The 20,185-nt window shown below is 36.7% G+C and overlaps 2 protein-coding genes across 5 annotated transcripts; one reads left to right on the top strand and one right to left on the bottom strand.

Moving 5' to 3' along the window:
- The first annotated feature begins 324 nt into the window (after positions 1-324).
- Positions 325-5,968, top strand: LOC108986081 (carboxyl-terminal-processing peptidase 3, chloroplastic). Its single transcript, XM_018958603.2, has 12 exons — positions 325-717; positions 1,211-1,292; positions 1,433-1,563; positions 1,678-1,764; positions 2,156-2,234; positions 2,875-2,963; positions 3,733-3,768; positions 3,964-4,083; positions 4,222-4,308; positions 4,418-4,567; positions 5,165-5,272; positions 5,515-5,968. Exons 1-12 carry the CDS (start codon positions 376-378, stop codon positions 5,761-5,763), a joined length of 1,560 nt encoding a protein of 519 aa, XP_018814148.1. The 5' UTR covers positions 325-375; the 3' UTR covers positions 5,764-5,968.
- A 9,131-nt stretch (positions 5,969-15,099) lies between these two features.
- Positions 15,100-20,014, bottom strand: LOC108986084 (serine/threonine-protein kinase Nek6-like). 4 transcript variants are annotated; one of them, XM_035688046.1, is made up of 14 exons: positions 19,839-20,014; positions 19,585-19,753; positions 19,218-19,305; positions 18,244-18,309; positions 18,059-18,105; positions 17,848-17,893; positions 17,674-17,754; positions 17,558-17,600; positions 17,396-17,445; positions 17,037-17,118; positions 16,897-16,946; positions 16,719-16,792; positions 16,583-16,634; positions 15,100-16,499 (listed from the first exon to the last, which is right to left on the bottom strand). In XM_035688046.1, exons 2-14 carry the CDS (start codon positions 19,707-19,709, stop codon positions 15,228-15,230), a joined length of 2,076 nt encoding a protein of 691 aa, XP_035543939.1. In that variant the 5' UTR covers positions 19,710-19,753; positions 19,839-20,014; the 3' UTR covers positions 15,100-15,227. The 4 variants fall into 4 exon arrangements, with proteins under 4 accessions (XP_035543939.1, XP_035543937.1, XP_035543938.1 ...); XM_035688044.1 differs by having other exon boundaries at positions 19,585-19,750; XM_035688045.1 differs by having other exon boundaries at positions 19,585-19,724.
- Positions 20,015-20,185: the final 171 nt, after the last annotated feature.

Genomic DNA, 20,185 nt, shown 5'->3' with positions numbered 1-20,185 from the left:
ATAATGTATTTAATTTTTTAATTTAATTTTATTTAATTTATATATATTTTTAATTATTATAAATATTTTTTAACAAAATAAAAAATTTATAATATTATTAAAAAATACTTCTTTAATCGTTAAATAAAAATAAATCTCATTGGGACCACAAATTCGAGTCCAAAGCATTTGTGAAAATAATAATATTTAAGATATAAAAGAATGTTGAATTGTCCAGTGGGCAGTGACTGACTCGCATACGCAATGGATCTCAGAGCCACAATTCAGAAGATTCGTATGGGACCCACTAGAATCCCAACAACATAAAACGGTCTCCACTCACCGTTGTTGAACTCTATCTGTTCCATTGGTTTCCCCAAGTTGCGAAGTTTTGAGATGGAGGCCACTCTTTGCCGCAACTTGGATCTCAAACCATCCCGTTGCTCGCCACTCTCAACCAAACTCAAGAAACCCACTTCACGACCTTGTCATTCTCAGCGATTTTCATGCTTATATCGCCGTAGAAGCGATAGTTGGAGACCGTTAATAATGCCCTGTGCTTGGTACAAACCAAAGTCCGAGGAACAACATCTCGGTTGCCAAGAACTGCTCGGATCACTCGGGAAAGGGTTTTTCGGGTTTGCCGCCGCGGCCGCCGCTTTGGTTTCGGTCTGTTGCGATTCCCCGGCTCTCGCCGAGTCCCTAACCGTCGCTTTTCCTGTCTCACGAGCTCAAGAGGTAATTTTTTTTTTCCTCTTTTCTATTGTTAATTTGTTATCTTGGCTCTCTTAGGGTTGTTTGGACAAAGAATTGATGATAATTCACGCGTCTAATTATTATAATTTTTTTAAATTTTAGGAAAAATATAATAAACAATTTATTTTTTTAAAATTTTAAAATAAATATAATATTATAATAATATTTTATTCAATTTTCAACTTTCCTTAACTCAACTTTCTATGCAAACTTCCGATTTAGATAGTGAGATGATATGAGATAGTTTTATATGAAAGTTGAAAATTAAATAAATATTATTAGAATATTATTTTTTAATATTATTATTGTATTAAGATTTGAAAAAATTGAATTGTTTATTATATTTTGTGTGAGATTTGAAAAGTTTGTAATAATAAGATGAGATGAATCATTAAATCCAAACGAGCTCTTAATCTATATTTGGTGAATGGTAGCGGTATTAGCAAAGCGTAGAGTCAGTAAGGTTTGTTTGCAGGTGAATACAGTTCAAAGAACACTTGTGGAGGCTTGGGGTTTGATCCGAGAAACATTCATAGACCCAACTTTTAATCATCAAGGTAACTGGGGATCTTATTTTCAATTAGTACTATTGATTTTCTTTTCTCGGTAGTTGTGTTTCTCGTTCCTTTGGTGTTGAGGCGTGTGTGTATGGGCCAAGGAGCTAAACTCTTATGATAGTAATACTTACTTTTTGTAGATTGGGATTCCAAGTTGCAACAAACAATGGTGGAAATGTTTCCCCTGAGGTCCGCCGATGTGGCGTATACGAAAATAAGTGGAATGCTTTCTACACTTGGAGATCCATTTACCCGGATTATCAGTCCAAAGGTCTTCTTGATTAGTTTGTTATTATTTAGATATATCAGGATCATTTAGTTTGTATGATACTCTTTCAAATACAAATTATTGAAATCAACCTAAGAATGATTTTTTTACCTTCAGGAATATCAAAGCTTCAGGATTGGAAGTGATGGGAATTTGCAGGGAGTTGGAATTTTTATAAATGCTGAACCAAGAACAGGCCATTTGGTTAGCAACATACCAATGATTATTTTTTTCGATTATAAAAAAAGTCATTTCCACAGGGGAGACCTTTGTGAAAAATTAATTCCTGGCTGTTCTTGGGAAATAGAGAAATTTCTGCTGTAAAAATTTCACTTTCTGTATCCATTTTACATCAAACGGTAAGTAATGAGAACACCGGTGTTGTGTTAGGCGCTCAGAGAACAAAAATCTTTGGTGGTTTCGTAGATGAAAGTTATTTCCATTTATTCCCATGTATAAGTATCCTTAAGGAAAAAAAATTTAATTAGATTATAGATTTACGGTTTACCCATAGGTTAAGAAATTGAAAAGAAAAGGACTCGAGATGTTTCTCTGGCACCACACGAAGATCATTTCCATCTTCTTGACATTGCAGGTTGTTTTGTCTTGTGTAGACGGTAGCCCAGCTGCTCGTGCTGGCATACATGAAGGAGAGGAGTTGATTGAGATTAATGGTATTTTACAATCTGATAGTTTCTTTCCGATTCTGAATATGGAGTCTTTATATAGCCATCATGCTATGCTAAAGGGCAGTCACTTCCAAGTCTTATGCTCTAAGCTGGCTATAGGGAAAAGTGAAAACCTCTTTCTAGGTTTATAAAATTAACATTCTATCATTCTTTAGATGCCTGAATTTATTTGAGTATACAACTTTGATTTCTCGACCCTTGTTGGAGAGCATCACACATGACTTTTGAAATTGTTTGGGAATTGAAAATCGCATTACCAAATGCCAAATATTGATAGCATCATAGTTATTGAAGTGGGACGTGAACTAGTGTTGGATAGTTTATAAGTTCATCTTATTATTTAGATCCCTTATACTATTTACTAAATTTTATCTCTTCGAGGTGGAACCAGACCTATTACTGGTTCCAGAAGTTAATATTTGCCAAAAAAGTAAAATTAATCTCTCCATTTGGTAAAATCTGGGTTCCCAGTGTTTCATATTTTATATGTAGAAATCTTGTTTGTTGCTTTTCAGATGGTTTTACTTCTGCCTAGTCATATTTGTCTCAGGGTATGAACATTTCAAAGTTCAATATTCATTCAAATTATGTCTTCTTTCTTTTAAACTGTCTTGTGGAACTTCAGGGGAGAGGCTTGACGGCCTTAATAGTGAAGCAGCTGCACAGAAACTCAGAGGGAGTGCTGGAACAGCTGTAACAGTAAAATTGCAGAGCGTAATTTTCATTCTCTCTTGTTATAAATGATGCATGTTAAGTATGACCATTTCAAAGTGCTCAGAGAAGCCTTCAGCACTTCATGTTTTGCGTACCTTTGCATAATACCAAATTTACATACATGATACAACAAGATTCTACTTGATGTGTTTTTCTAGAAGAAGAAGATCAGGCTTTTCTGTTTTATGGGGAGGACTAGTCGTTTAATCTATCAGTTTGAACAGAACATTGTATGCATATTGCTTCAAATTGTGGTTCAGAGTTCATCACAGATTCTCAATTCCCTCTATCCCAGGATTTGGAGCTTTTGAAAAATTTGATCTTGTAGACTTACCATACAAGACTCGGGCAACACAGCATTCTCTAAGTGTTACACAAAATTTTTTCCTCTATTCTTCACTCCAACTTGGAAGTTTCATGTCTGTTAGTGAGGGTCTTTCAGCTGAATATTTTGCTAGGGATGATTTACCTTAAGTCGTGGAAGAATGAAGACTACTGAATTTTATCAATTGAATTACTTTGGTAGTACTAGTGGACAGTGCGTAATATATCAAGCAATATTTAGGATTATCAGATTTTTACTTAATTGGAAACACAGCAAGAAAAGAACAATTAAAGATTATTCATTTTCTATTTCAGGATGATTGTGGACTGATGTGAATATTTTTCAAGTAGAGAATGGTGTTCTTTGTTTTGGTGTACTTTGAACTGTAATCTGGCATTCTTAACTATAGCAAATTTGTCAACTAAATAGTGTCTTGTTTTCCAGATAAAAGATTCGGGAGGTGATTCTAGTATTCGAGAGGTAAGAAGCATTCATTATATGGCTTTGCATTGGAGTGGTTTATTATAAATTCATTCGTTTCTTTCTAACAGTATGGAAAGAAAGCCTCAAGTTATAGTTCATGCAAAAGCATTCATCTTCCCTGGCTTGTTATGTTCTATTTATGATTGTATTCTTTGATGAACTGATTGGGAAACTTTCCTCATTTGCTTGAAGGTCAAACTACCTAGGGAGTACATTAAGCTTTCTCCCATATCCAGTGCCATTATTCCTCATAGAGCTGCAGATGGCCGTCTGACAAAAACTGGTTATGTGAGGCTCTCAGCTTTCTCTCAGGTATTATCTTGAGAGGACTCAAAGATGCTGCTTCTTTTCTATGATTTGGCATGTTACCATGAAAATCAGGATCGGTTGTTTGGATGTCAACTCTTTTACAAATCAGTTGCTAATAAATCAGGATCTGTTTTGTGACAGAGTGCTGCTGCTGATATGGAAAATGCAATTCATGAAATGGAAAGTCAGGACGTCCAGGCATATATACTTGATCTGAGAAATAATCCTGTAAATTTCCATTTCTTATCTTAGCAGCTGGAAATTTTACAAAGTTGATTTTCTCACCTTGAGCTTTTAGTTCCATATCATTTTTCTCAATTCTTTATTCATTTTGCAGGGGGGCCTGGTAAAGGCAGGACTTGATGTCGCCCAAATATGGCTTGATGGGGATGAGACTCTTGTAAATACAATTGATCGGGATGGAAATATGTCACCCATCAACATGTTCAATGGGCATGCCTTGACTCATGATCCACTTGTTGTGCTTGTGAGTATCTAACTTTATGAAGACGTTAATTTCTTTCCGCTAATTTCTGATTAACATATAACAACTGGTTTAATAAATAAAGAATATGAAAGACTTTCAAGTTTTGCATTCATGCAATTAAAAATCCTATGCAGACAAGTTGAACACAATCATCATGGAAAGAAGCTAGATCTAGTTTAGGCTTCATGTTTGATTTACTTAAGCCAGTGCAATTACACATTTCAACAATTAGTTGTAAATTACATAAAGAGCAGAACTAGATCGGAGATGGGTAATTTTCAACCCAAAATGAACTTAGCCAACCAACATGAATCTTACATAAACTCAACATATTGCATGTGAGCTTGACTACTTTTTTTGCTTCTAGTTTTTGCATTATGTTTCATATCATTTTAAGCTAATTGTTTTATTCATTGGTTTGCAAAAACAAATCTGGATTGTTCTTGTTGATTGATCCTTGGGCATAAATGTCATATGCCTGTTGGCTTGGAGTTTTTACTGAAAAAACATGAAGGTCCCTGTTCCATTATTCATTCTTTTATACGGCATAACATCCTCAATAATTATAGCTGCCAAATTTATCACCACTTGAAATAGGTAAATGAGGGAAGTGCAAGCGCAAGTGAGATTTTGGCAGGAGCTCTACATGACAATGGCAGGGCTATTCTTGTTGGGCACAAAACCTTTGGGAAAGGAAAAATTCAGGTATTCTTGTTGGGCACAAAACCCAAAAATTTCACGGGATTGAGTCTTTGAATCCTTTCTTCTGATTAATCATCCTTGGTATGTTCAGTGCCAAGGCTTCGATCTTTCTACCATAGGACGCTCCTCTTGTTTTATGTTTTCCTATTTCTAACATTGCCAACCACCTCTGTCAAGCTTAGGTCATAGGCCTCCAGAATTGTTTAAGCCTATGTTGCATGGATTCTGACTTGTTCTTACTACAGAGTGTCACAGAGCTCCGCGATGGTTCGGCCCTCTTTGTAACGGTTGCGAAGTATCTATCGCCCGCGCTTCATGACATAGATCAGGTTGGCATAACACCCGATGTGCAGTGCACAACAGACATGCTAAATTCTCCGAAGGATTTCTTGTTGAAGGATAAGAGCTCGGTTTCCTCTCTGGAAGCGGATTCCTGTATCATGGTGGCAGAGCATGAACTGGACATTCAGCAATCCAAAGGGACTGCCTCTTGAAACATTGCTTGCGCTGTCATATTGCTTTGCATCATTGAAAATTGCTGTATAGATGCTTAGGAAAAGAATATACACGTCACAATGTCTGTTGTGCATGTACTTGTTATGGTTATTTTGTGGGCTTACAACTCAGTGGATATGTATAGGTATTTTTTAAAGTAAATAAAAAAGAGAGCTCCTTGATTTCTAGCTTTTCAAGTGAAAATGCATTCTGCACACCCATCGGATATTTTACATTTTATACCACAAACTATACACACTGCACCCTCCAAAGTATTGAAAAAATAATAATTAGAATGGACCGTCATCCATTTTGTAGAATTTAGATGTAAAGTTCAATGATCAAAGGAATAATAGAACCTAGAAAATGAAATATTTCTCTGATTGATGACATTTGGCAGAATAATCCCCAGCTCTCTCACAATTCCACTGCTCATGAACTTTTAAGATACAAAAGAAGCAAGATAAAGGGTTGAGTAATGCTCAAGCCTCCTTATATTATAAACCTTCCTCACAAAAGGCTGAGGAGAAACCAGTGGTAACAGAAGGACATAAACCTCAAAGAAGAACCTAAAAAGCCAAACCAGACCATCCCAAACTAAGCCCCTACCCAATACAAGTTTTTGATCTAAGAGAAAAACAGCCGCTCTTATCCAAACGAAAGATAACCCCAAGTAAACGAGGTAAATCTGAGCTATTATTCCAGGTTTTATTAACACCTGCAGCTCCCAAACGTGCAAAGCCATCAGCCAAAGGATTGCATTCCCTATAGACATGTCGAAAACGGAAAGACAGACAATCCAGCAGCCTTAACATCTCCTCCCAGTAGTCTTCCAAATACCAAAGACCACACATTTTCTTCTTCGGCCAATCTATCACTAACATTGAATCCATCCCAATTTCAAGACTTTGTAAGCCCAGGAATCGTGCATACAGTTGTGGGTGTGTAAGTATTTTGTAGTTATTTTGAAAAAAAGAGAAATCTACTATTAACAAATTGATTTTTTTTCTTGTGAATCTTATTTATTTTTTTCAAAATGGTTGCACGATAGTTGTCCACTCACAACTACAACTATCATTTTTTTAAAAGGTTATAGCAGCACTAACAAGTTTCCCAATTTACTTTGAACAAGATCAAGCGAAACATTAGCTATAGAGTATTCTCACATTGATTTTTTCTTTTTATCATTAAGGACCAGCTCACATTATTGCCGAGTCAAAGTGAAAGTGGAGCTGTATTTTATTAGTCATTTGGTAACTTGGCACTTCAATTTTCTTTGGTACTATGACAAGAATTCCATAATAAACGCCATATATTAACTATTTTATTTCATTATGATATAGTAATCACAAAGGAACAAAGAATGAAGCGAATACAATCAAATATCCTCCCCCTCACAAAACCAGTAAATATAACTCTCATCAAAATCACACTGGATGATGCAGTTTTGCCAAAAACAAAAGGCTGCAGTTGATCAAGAATTTAAAACTTGAGCAGAGAAAGAAGACAGAGGACGAGAGAGGATCCCAATAGGACACCGGATACCGGCGTTGAGAAAGCCGCTCCGGCGTCCATGGGAGCTGGTGCCGGCGCCAGTTCGCTGTCCTGAGCCGAGACCATAATAGCCATCGAGGTGACCACCATCACGAGGACGAGCATCAATGCCTTGGAAAAGCTAATTTGGGCCATGGCTAGCTGCAGATACTCAAAGAATATATATATATATATATATATAGGCGCCGGAGAGAGAGATTATAGAACACCTTGATAACTTCGATCGGTCTTCTGAGCTCTGAGAATGTATGAAATGGCAAAGATAGAACGATAGTATTTATAAGATGAATTCTGCGGTGGGTGGACCCTACAGGGAGCTGTGAACAGCGAATAAAATGGGCAGCAACGGCTACCAAGTACCAACAGCTCAAGAATTGCCTGTAAAGTAAAGTAAAGTGACCCCATGCGGTGTGGAAAGTGCATGTGAAATTGGTACTTGTGCGTGCGCGTAATGCGGAAAACTCGGTGGACGGCGGCTGTTACATGTCCGAAACGTGGCAGGCGTCACTCTGTCCAGCAAATATATGTCGGTAGGCCCAGGTAGGCATCAAAGGCCCAACAACCTTCAGCTAATCTGGGCCTAATTTAACAATTCAAATCCATTTTTATGCCAAAATTTGATTCTAATTAGAATTAATCCGGAGAGCAGCTACTATTTGGGACAGCCATTTTGTATATTTTACATGACATTATCTAAACTACACATTTTGAGAGAGAGAGAGGTGGAGGGTGAGATAAAGAGACCGAGACAGAGAGACAGAGGTGGATGGCTTGCATGTGCGACGAAGAGGGAGAGGGGTTGGCTCAGAGGTGTTTGGGGAGGAGTCACGATGGTCAGGGGAGGTGCTCGGTGGGGCTAGAACCAACGCACGGCTGCGATAGGGCCGTCGGTGGCCTCGAGCTCGTGTGAAACCCATTTTATAGGTAGTTTGCGTGTGCGACGGAGAGGAAGAGGAAGAGAGGCCGGCTCAGAGGTAGCTAGGTCTGCGAGAGGGGGTCGCTGGTGTGAGGTGGTGGAGGTGCAGTGGCCTGGGTGGCCGTATACAGTGGCGCAAGTGGAGAGAAATGGGTGAAACCCATTTCGGTTGGATTACCGCGAGAGAGAGAGAGAGAGAGAGAGAGCTGCGTGTGGGGGAGATCGGTGGTGGCTAGCTTGGTCGCCGGCGTGAGGGAGAGTCGTCGATGGTGGTGGTGAGGCTAGGAGGCGTCGGGCTAGGCTGGAATCGGGTTGAAGGTGAGAGAGAGAGAGAGAGAGAGAGACCAGAAGCAACCACGTAGTGTATGTATTGTATGCACAGCTACAGTGACTGCTATGTAGAGCTACTCAATTTAAAAACCACTTTCACAACAAAGAAATCAAAACTTAATATATAATAATTATATATCATATAAGCAATGCCGTGTTACCCGTAAAACAAACAGTTTCTACCATTAATGTAGATAGAACAAATTATTGACATGCAATCACACCAGTTGCAGTACAATGTTACATTAACTATGTCCATGTCCGACCATATATAGTAGATGTCTCAAACCATACACAAAGACCACAGCACAAAACCCAACCGCTCGTATATAATCCAGCTCATGAAAACTAAACAAAACAACCCAGCTCCGAGTTCAATGCAGTAAAAAAGAGACAAAAGTGGCCAGCATAGAGGAACAAATCACTGCCCCTGCAACCGGCACGGAAAATCCAGCTCCAGTCTCCAACGCTGCCAAGGGGGCAATGCCGACCTCCTGTGCCATAATCGTTGCCACAAAACAGAAGGACACAAGTACCATTAGCATACGAATATGAAGTACAGTAGTTGATGAACCTAGCCATGCCATTTCTCTGTACAAATTGAAAGATAGCTAGAGATCGAGTAATTAAAGGTCAGAAATTGGTGGGTTTTTTCGTATTGAAATCGACTGTGCTGTGTAAGTGTAAGAGAGCACGAATTTATAGTTAGTTCGTGTGCGTGTGTCCTATAAACATTCTTCAACTTTCTGGTACATTATAATGTATGACGTGAAACGTTTGCAATTACAACTTTCATTCCTTAGGGGTCACGGCTTCTGGGACCCATTGAACAATCTAGGTGCTAGAAACAATAGTACTTCCATATATGCTTCCATATTGGCTTGTGACTTTATTCGGAAATGAAAAGCAAGCAAGCAAGCTGTGGAAAAGTTAGGCTGAGTGTGATATGGTAATTTTTTGGGGGGCTGAAACAGTACTGCTACTGTGGTGGAAGGAGTAATAATATTAATTAAATCTATGTTGGTAGCATTAAATTTTCCATGATTTCAGATTAGGATTAGGATGTCTTGCAACATAGGATTGCTGGAGTAATGATGGTATAGCAGTCCTTTCACGAGATGGTACTAACCATCATGAAAATTAAGGGGTTGCTGTCGATGGTTATGGACATTAATTAATTATTTATTATTTTGATACCCATAAAACAAGTAGACATACTACCTATTTACCCATAAGGGTCATCACACCATGGATAATCAACATTTCTTCAAAAACTAGACAGCTTACGATGCCTTAACCCAGCCGAACGACACCAATTCCATCACCCCTCAGTTTCGTCGCTACCAATTCCTTTGCCCACTAGTAATTTCGAACACTATCTTCGTCGACCACCAGTAATTTCGCCCACCATCTCCATCACCCACCATCTCAGTGGTAGCCATATTACACTACAATCTCAGAAGACCCATACAATCAATCAAAATTGATGGCCATATTACACCACAATCTCAAAAGAATTCAAGCCATATCTCAGAAGAATTCAAGCCATATCTCATGAGAATTCAAGCCACACTATGACACCACAATCAACATATCAGAAACACTATTAGCATAATTCACGCCACAATCTCACACCATAATCTCAAGCCATAGTAAAAATTGATAGCCATATTACACTGATGAATTCGGAAATAAAATGGCATAAATGGTAACAGCTAAAACATAAACGGTAAAAGGGCATACCAGATGAACTCAATACAATGTCATGTATTTCAGTTCTACGTGGATTACTTTTGTCTCAGTTTTGACTTGAAAATTTAGCAAATCTTCTCTTCTTAATCTTATATTCTCTATTCATTTACTTACAAATTTAAGGAATACCCAAACCCAATAAATCACTCTCGGAATCCAACAAAAAAAATTATGCAACAGTAACAGTAATTTAAAATGCAAAATGAAAATTTACTTCAATTTGACATTTTCTTAACAGTTATGCTAGAACAATCGAAAAAGTGTCTCGAATTAGGTTATTGAACAGTGCATTTCACTTTGTTATTTTTTTATGTATTTTTTTAATTATTATAAATATTTTTAAAAAAATAAAAAATATTCACAATATTATTAAAAAATATTTTTTTAATCATTGAATAAAAAAAAATGACACTGACCAAAGTATTTCTCTTTTCTTGATAACGTTGGACCAGTCTTTTGCGGCAAGCCAGTTGTCTAATAAAAAATCAACCATCACTGTCACCAGGGGTTAAGGATTACGTGTAAAAGCAAGCTTTACACGTTTGGGTATTCGAGGTTTTTGGTATCCAAGAGGGGGCTTCGAGGTTTCTGGTATTTGAGAAGGGGGCTTCGAGAGGGTCACGAGGAAGTAGAGGGGGGGGTGGTTTTCTTGTTTTCGTGCGAGAGATAGGCGAGGGGATCAGGGGCTCTGGAGATCTCCGTGCGAGAGGGGGAGCGAGTGGCTTTGGAGAGGGGATGCATTTCAGACCTTTGGCGTTATCTCCTGATATGTGGTCACATAGAAGTTAAAATGGGAAGCTTACGTGGCACTCACCCATTGGAGGGCTGTTGTTTGGTGGAGGACGGACGGACCGTTCAGAAAGTTTACTCATTCACCTGATCATCTCCGATCTGCTGACTGCAAGCTAGTGTCTATCTCTACCTAAAATTAGTGTTATTGGCCATCGATCGATTCGTTCGACCCTTAAAATTAATAATGATTATATATGGGACACCAATTTAGAATTCAATAAATAAAAGCTAATTAAATTAAAGTAGTTAGAGAAATTTAGAAATTAATTAAGGTAATTATGACGAAGATGTTTAATTTCTTAACCGGCCTGTGTTTAAAGTATCCCAAAAAAACCGTTGGGCAAAACTTAATTTCCTACCGCGAATTCATACGGATCATGTAATATATATATATATATATACAACCAGCCATGAATATATAGCAAATCCTCACACCATGCATGCAGAGCCATTCACGTAAAACCTTTCGATCCGCAACTAACTGTATCTATTTTTGGGTCAAAGGTAAGCTTAAAAGTGCTCGATCACCTTCCTTCTTCCTCAGGCCAGCAAATACCTGAGATTAAGAATAACAAAAGACTGTTTCCTCATACTCCAAGGCGGGTCTCGCAAGCTAGCTATATAGCTATTGATCTCATTATTTGATCTGAATATTCGCCATGGACGCTAAGAAGATCTCATGTGCTGTTCTCATCGCCGCCGCCTCCATGAGCGCGGCTTTGGCTTCCAGTGCTGAGGTCCCAGCTCCGGCGCCTGGCCCATCCAGCGGAGCCTCCGCTACCTTGCCCCTTGTCGGGTCCTTGGTTGGTGCCTCCGTTTTTTCTTTCTTCACCGCCTACTGGTTTCATCAGTAAGCTCGGAAAAGGATAGAACTTAGAAAATAAAGGGAGTGACAAAGAAAAGTTTGGTCTGAATGGAATAGTACGTTGGAAGCTGTTTGTGATTATGTATGCTTTGGGAGGATTGGATATTCTTTCAAACTATTGTATTTGAATTGTTTCAGTTCTTCATGTAATTGTCGGGATTTCTCAATAACAATACATTAATTTGAGATTCTGAGAAGTGTTAATTCGAGAGTGAATTTATAAATTAATATAATTTGATGTAAGATGTCAAATTCATTTTAAAAAATAAAATAAAAATTACGATCAAATATATCAATCAAGTCCTATCAATTTATAATAATTTTATTTTATAAATCAAGCATTAATTATCTGTTAATTTTCCAATGCATCAGCCAGTGTATATATATATATATATAGAATGAAGTCGGAATCGATAACTATCGTTGATCACTCGTTTTCATGAATAAAATTAAGAAAGAATTACCACTGATTTTATTTTGGCCATTATACAATCTAGAACGTCTCAACAATATTCTACGTTGATTGACGCGTCAGGCATGACGGCAAAGGGGTAAAAGTAAAAGGTAATGATATCTTAGACTTTCGTTATCATTTTTTATTATCTAATTTTTTTTCTTTTATTCTTTGAATTTGAATTAAAAATATCATAATATAACTTTCTTGCATAATTTAAAAATAAATAAATTTAATCAACTAATATAATCATATAATTTAATTAAAAATAAATACAATTTTATAAAATTTGACATTCTTTTACTCTTTAAATCATTTTTTTTAAATTAAATTTATTTTGAATTAATTTAGATGATTACGTTGATTGATTGGATTTATTTTCTTTTAAATTATGCAAGAATTAGGTCTTCTAAGATTTTTAATCTAGATTCAAATAGCAAAAGAAAAAAAAAATGACTAAATAGTAAGGCAATAGTAAAGGAGGTATAAGAGTAGGACTGTAAATGAACCAATTTGTTCAATAGCCCGCTCGATACTCGCTTGGTTAAATTCAAATCGAACTCGACTCTTGAAAAAAAAGAGCTCGTTCATGAAAGCAGATATCTGCTCAATTTGTAAATGACATATACCTGACAAAACTCGACTCGACTTGACTAAGGCTCGTTAAGGTCCGCTCATTTATGCTCAAATCAACTCGTTAACTCGACTTGATTAAAACTCATTCATATATTGATAAATATATACATACCACTTTTATAATTAAATATATAATATGTAATCTAATTACTTATGTCTATATAGTGAATATACTTCATAGGTATATTTTATAATTTGTATAATAATTAGTCGATAAAATTTAATAATTTCATATACTAGTATGTGGAAACCATATATGAAATAAATATATGCTCATATTAAATGTATGTATTAATAATATATATATAGGCATATAATATTTGGATAAATATCAACTAGTTAGATATTAATTATTTAGAAATTTTTTTAAATTGTATAATTCAATAGAGGCTCTACTTGTTAGTTGTATAAATTCAATATTAAATCTTTTATTTATTTATATATTTTATTAATCATTAAATATTATTCAAAAAATAAAAAAATAAACAGTTCGAGTTCGAGCTTGGCTCGACTTGAACTCGTTTGTGGGACGAGCTCGAGTTGAGAATTTAGCTTATCGAGTCGAGCTCGAACAAAGAATAAAAAAAAATCTCGAGCTCAAGCTTGAGTATTTTGAGTCGAACCGAGCTCAGCAAGCTAAAGACCGGCTTGATTCGATTACAACCCTAATAAGAGTATCACTACCCAAAAGTAAAACAATCATTTCATATAAAAACTTGTAGGCCTACCACCTTTAGGTGGCCGTACTACAATGCTAGAAAGATCTTATTATGTTTCTACTTTTCCTAATCGATGATCTTGAGAAAGTGAATACGGGTTTTTTCAAGAAACATTTCAAGACAATAAACTGTAGTACACTTTCGGCTCGCACCGCCAACGGTGGCTCCACAGTTAGCGAACTGCAAAAAATTGTCATTTAAGACGGCACATTCTTTGTAAAGTATGGATGGGGACCACATTTTTTGTCCTAAGTAGGGGTGTGCAATGGTCGGTCTGGATTGGAGAAACCGACCGGACCGGTCGTTTCGGTCCAGATCGGACCGGACCGAATAAAAAATAAAAATAAAAAATATATTTTATATATTATTTATATAATAATTGTACAATTTATTATGTAATTTTTATCTAATTTATCACCATTAACAATATAAAATTTTAAATATGTTATTAATCTTTTTTAATATTCTATCAATTAACTAATATATAATATCAGTTAGCTAATTATATAGTAATTATATAAATTAATAATGTAATTTTTATCTAACTTATTATCATTAACTATATAAAATATTTTTTTATTGAGTTAGTTACATAATTCATATTAATAAGTCACTTAATTTTAATTTAGTATTTTAAACAATTTTTTTATTAATTGATTTAAAAATAAAAAATAATTAGGCCGAACCGGGCTGATAACTACCTGTCCGGTCCTAAAAAATGATGGACCACTGGACCGGACCGACCGATTTGCACCCTTAGTCCTAAGACCCGCTTTTTTTTTTCTTCATTTTAGCGTTGTGGTTGTTATAATGAAGTATTTGTTGGGGAACCTCACCCCTTCCTCATGTATCTCGTTTTCCATTATCTGGATGTAATATTTGCTTGCTTAGGAAAAAAAAAAAAAAACCATCGGTGTTTGTTAATGCGTAGGAGAATATCATTGCGAGTGAGGACTAGATACAATATTTGCTTTCTTATGACAGGTGAACCTCAATGAAAATGATGTTGATTGAATCATGCCAGGCATGCATGAACTGTATTTACAAACCATTACTTCATGTCAAGTCACACTGTTCTTGAGGAAGTGGGAGAAAGTAATTTCGTGCATAGTTACTAAAACTTCCAAGGAGACAACGTTAATGGTTCTAAAGATGATACGTAGTTTGAACCATATGCAACATCTTGCATTTTGTTTGTGTGCATCTCTGTTTGCATGTTCGAATGGTGAGTTAATGGCAAACAGAAAAGAATGCTGATTTTAATTGTCGACTGATTGATGATGAGTCAAAAAGGAACCAAAGATGCTAAATCTGCACTATATGTTATTCCAATAATCTATCTCCAATCAAAACAGCAATGTAAATGATGTACACTTTATTTTAAGACATTCAAGCAAAACATTCTTAAAGTGATTAACACGTTAATGCCAATCACCTCTCAAAGACTACGTTCCTCCATTAAGTTTTTGTGCAGATATGAGGCTCTTTGTCAACCAAATTGCCGTTTCTCTAGATGAGACAGCTTCTTCTCCAAATGGTCTTAGCACCCCCGCAAGCTCTTCAAGTTTGTCCTGCTTAAGTAGCTGAGCACAGAGCTCAAGGAGAGACTCTAGGGCATCCGCTCTTTGCTGGCTTTGATTATCCCACTCACTTTTGATTTCATCACCACCAATCCCAGTAAGCGTACTCAGTGAAGAGATTTCACTAGGTGCCTGATTATTTACATGAGAGTCATCTCTCTGAGTCTGCATGGAGCAACTAATATTATCTTTTTTTGCTCTTTCGTTCTCTTTACATGGAACTGTACCGTTACTTCCAGACACTGTGTGGCCTTCTGTGTATGCATCAGGACTTTCCCTTTCTTGTATAGTTCTGGATTCTAGATTTAGTTTATTTTCAACAATATGCTCAGGCGATGATGAACTTTCATCATCAAGGGATACGTCTTTATCAGTGCATCCTGCACTGGACATTGTCAAGTTCTCACAATCCCCTGGTTTAACAGCGTCTCCCTCTGCTTCTGCTTCATCAAGAACTTGGTTCCCGGGTTTACCACGGTTGCTCTCTGTTTCAGCTTCTTCTTGAACTTGGCTGCAAAATTTCCCCAGTTTAGCACACATGGCCTCTGCCTCAGGTTCTTTTTTAATTTGCTTGTTAAGTGATTCTTCTTCTTTTGTGGCCACACTCTTGATATCAACCTCTTGCAATTGGTTAAATTGTTCACTGGTTTGTTCCCGTTCCTTATTCTGTGTATTCAGTGTACTCTCCAACATAATCTCATTGTTGGTTCTTTCCTTTTTAGGTACATTTCTAAAATCTACTTGATCGTCTCCATTGCAAATAGGTGCTTCAGAATCAGTTGACCCCTCTCCTGAACCGGTGGCTGATATTAAAACTGCACAGCTAGTAGGATCTACCTTCTTGGTCTCAAGGTTGTCTTCTGCTCGAGCTGTCGACACTGACTTGTCACTGTTAGGCAATTTGCTTGGGTGCATATCAGCATTTCCCTCAGATGGATGAATACCTTCAAGCTGGTTTAGTGTTCCATCTTCTTTGTCTTTGTTGCCTTTGTTGCTGTTAGGCCTGCTAGATAATGTTTTTCTTGTTCCCTTTTCTTTGGAATTGTTTACGGGCTTGATCGGTAGAAAAACAGAAGATGGATTGCGGCAATGGAGAAGATATGGTTGTAAATGTGGATGCCTCAAAAGTTCTGCTGCCTACGATTATAAAGATGCAGCTGCTGCAATGGATCAAGGTGCCCAAATATAACCAGAAATGAGGGTAGGTTGCTTGAACTCACCGTTGGTCTGTGTTCTGGGTTCTTCCGCAGCATACTCTTGATAATCTGTTTCCTGTAAGGTGTAGGCTTCTTGTTTCAATTGCTACACGTACATTAAATGCAACATTGATTGAGATAGCACTGGGTGGTCACTTACAGTGAGGAGGAATATACAATTGGGAGCGGCGAAATGGAGGATCTGTTTATTTTATTGATGAGTCCAGCCATGTCCTGTTAAATTGAGAAATTTGTTTTAATTTTAAGGAATTTTCAATCAAGTAAATATTGATAGCTGATAATGTATTTCAGTAGATTTGGCTGAAGCTTAAACTTACAGGGGCTCTAAATGCTGGTTGATGGGCAGCAATTTCAAACATACAGCAGCCTGAAAAATAAAAAAGTCATTCCCTAGACTTCTGGTCAAGATCATGGCCACGGCTTTGTTAAATTAGAACCATGATTCCATTATTCTTACCAAGGGACCATATATCAGACTTGTAACCGTAAGGAATGTCTGCAAGGAGCTCAGGACACATGTAATTCGGAGTTCCAACAACCTATATAAAATACAAAGGGCATTGAAGACAGACAGATGCAAATAAGTGGATTTAGCTAGGTTGTAACCTAAACCCTAAAATCTCAAACGCCACTTAAGTGTTAGCGTGTGATGGATGAGCGTTCTAGGCATGACAAACATCAGCAAAACTTGATATAAATTTAGATAGTTTGTAGAGTTTTAAGATACAGTAGTAGGGTTTTAAGATAATTTGTAGATTGCAGCATTGACAACAAGTAAAAAATTTAGCAAACCAAAGGATATATACAAGTTCATACCGATGAAGCAAGGTCTTCAGCATTAAGTAACTTTGCGAGTCCAAAATCACCTGTACAGTCCATGTAAGATTTACATTGCTTTAGAAGACATGAAGACATGGAAGCCAAACCTGATGCAAGAAATAAAATTATGCTCCCTTAATAATCACTACGCTCTCGTACCAAGCCGGATGTCGTTCTCCTTCATAAGGAATATGTTGGAACACTGGAATTCAAGAAATCTTTTTAGTACAAAAATTAGGATCCTTTGGATTACAAGGATGGATACAATATCACACCTTTAGATCTCTGTGAAGTACACGATTGGAGTGTAGGTAGTCCACAGCTAGCAACAACTGAGTCAGCCATTTGCAGAGCTTCTGAAAAATGAAATGGAAAAACAATTAAGAGTAGGAGAATATTACACTAAGCACATATAAAGGACTTAAAGACCCTGAAATCTTGCTGATTACCTCCTCCGGAAAAGATGTCCCTCTAGCTTTTTTTATAATCTCAGCCCTGCTCCAAAAGGAAAAAAAACACTCACTTTTCCTAATTCCATGTTCATAGATTGCATTCTGATAGCTTTCTATTTTTTACATATTAGTTTTTTACACAAACACATTCTGTTAGACCACCCAAAACCTACATAAAATGTTCAAGACATAAATTTATGTTACTTACATGTCTCCTCCTTCACAATAGCCAGTTACAATGCATATGCAGTCTCCCTACAAACAAAAGAACTCATGGAAATGCATTAACTGAGTCAGAAAGAATTGCAGTAACTACAGACTTGTACAAAATTATAGGCCTATCAGGTCAACTCAAAGTTTTATTCAGATTTTTGGAATAAAAATGAAATCCACCTTGTCTACCCAAGCATCTTTGTACTCCACAACGTATGGATGATTTAGTTTTGCAATTAAGTTCATCTGCAACATAAACAGAGGAACTGTCATTGGTGTGAGCTAGAATCACTGTCTGGTAAGTTATTTTATTGAGAATCCCAATTTGAGTAGGCATGTATGGTTCCATGCATAGGAGTTCGATTATAGAAGTTATGTTCAGGGATAATTGATGGAAAAGCTAGACAGGAAATCAAGCTCTTTAAAATTGTATTCAGTACAGCATTTGCTGTCATATCTTTCCGGCTGTTTATCATACAATATCATCTGTGTGAATGATTGGACTATTAGAAGAAACAGATAGAATTTCGTAAAACGGTACTTAAAATAATGAAAACCAATGGTGAGTTCAATTTGTTAGCATATAATTCTGTGTCCTTCGACACTACTTTTCTTTTTATTGGTAAACAAAATTTTATTGATCATAAAATAGACAAAGGCCCAATATATATGGGACATAAACAAGAGCATCGCCTATGCATGCTATTTTAGCGACCTTCGACACTAACTATAATGGACCTCTTTGCTAATTATGAGAAGTGAAAGATGCATATGCTGGTGTGTGAGGGAGATCTATATGACATACTGCCTCCGATATACAACTTCTTCAGAATGCCACATAACCGAATGTGTTTCTTGAAAAGAATGCAGAGCAGCCAAGACATGACATTTTCATCAAGTCAATCCGGTACAACTGGGAATGGGGAATATTCAGAAAAAATGAAACCGAAGTTCACTATCCTATATGATTGACTGGAAAAACCGAGGAAAGACATATACTAAACCACATTGCCTAAAGGCTAGACCAATGAAATGAGAAGTGCAAACATGGGGTAGGCACGCGTGAAACAAATTAAAAACAAATCCTTTAATTGAATACGGCGATCAGAAAAGTTGATGCAGAAGATATTGAATTTCATTGTTTAAGATGTAACTGAAGTTTTTTGTACGGTGACCTCCTGATGTGCTGTACGTTTGAACTTCTCCGTTTGTTTAGCCAAGCGAATCTTCTTCAGCACATACCTTTAAAAAAACAAATAATAAGAAAATGGCAATTACAAAGATAGAATCTTGGATCCTTAAGTTGATGTGAATTGTGATACCATCATATCCAATCATTATCAAGTATCAACATAGTTATCCAAATAAATTTGTTTTGTAGAATTAGTTCATGAAAATCATCAAGTAGGTTGATATATCTTCAGCAAAACAATATTTATGATCCTGCTGATAAGAACCACGAGATTGAAGAAATATAGTTATGCTAAGAAAGAAACAATGTTGGTCAGAAATTTCTTTTACTTCTTCTTCTCAATCTTGTGGATAACAAGAAAAGCCGCGCCGAATGCTCCTCTTCCTATTTGCTCTATCACTTCGTAGTCCTCCATCTTTGACTTCGTGTTCGTATCACCATTGTCTGTCTCCATGTGGAACTTCAGAACCTGAAAGGTAAATAGTGCAGCAAGTCCTGCTTCAGAGACAGATCAGGAGAGTCTCCAAAACAAAACGAGACAAAAGAAAGGACAAGAAAGTGTAGGCAGGTATCAAGTTTGTACCTTGGCTACCGAGGAAAATTCTTGCGAGGAGGATTCTTGAGACTATTGAAGTTCCGGAAACTATGAGGGATCCTATAGGTAAGACTTAAGAGACAGAGAAATGGGTAAAGCTACATTCACAATGGTGATATAACACTGCCTTGTCAGAGAACAGAGAGGTGGAAGGACAATCTCAAGTAAAGCCATCTAATCTCGCACAGTGCTAATATGAATTTCTTTTCTTTTGTTTGTTTATTTGGATGGAGCACTAATATGATGATTGAAAAGTCTATCTCTTACCAAGAAAGTAAGGAGAGGTGAGGGAAAAAAAAAAAAGTTAAGGAGAGATGTGGAAAGACAAGCTCAAA

The sequence above is a fragment of the Juglans regia genome, chromosome 3 (assembly GCF_001411555.2).
Source record: "Juglans regia cultivar Chandler chromosome 3, Walnut 2.0, whole genome shotgun sequence".
NCBI classification, from domain to species: domain Eukaryota; kingdom Viridiplantae; phylum Streptophyta; class Magnoliopsida; order Fagales; family Juglandaceae; genus Juglans; species Juglans regia.
This window is presented reverse-complemented; position numbering and strand designations above follow the sequence as displayed.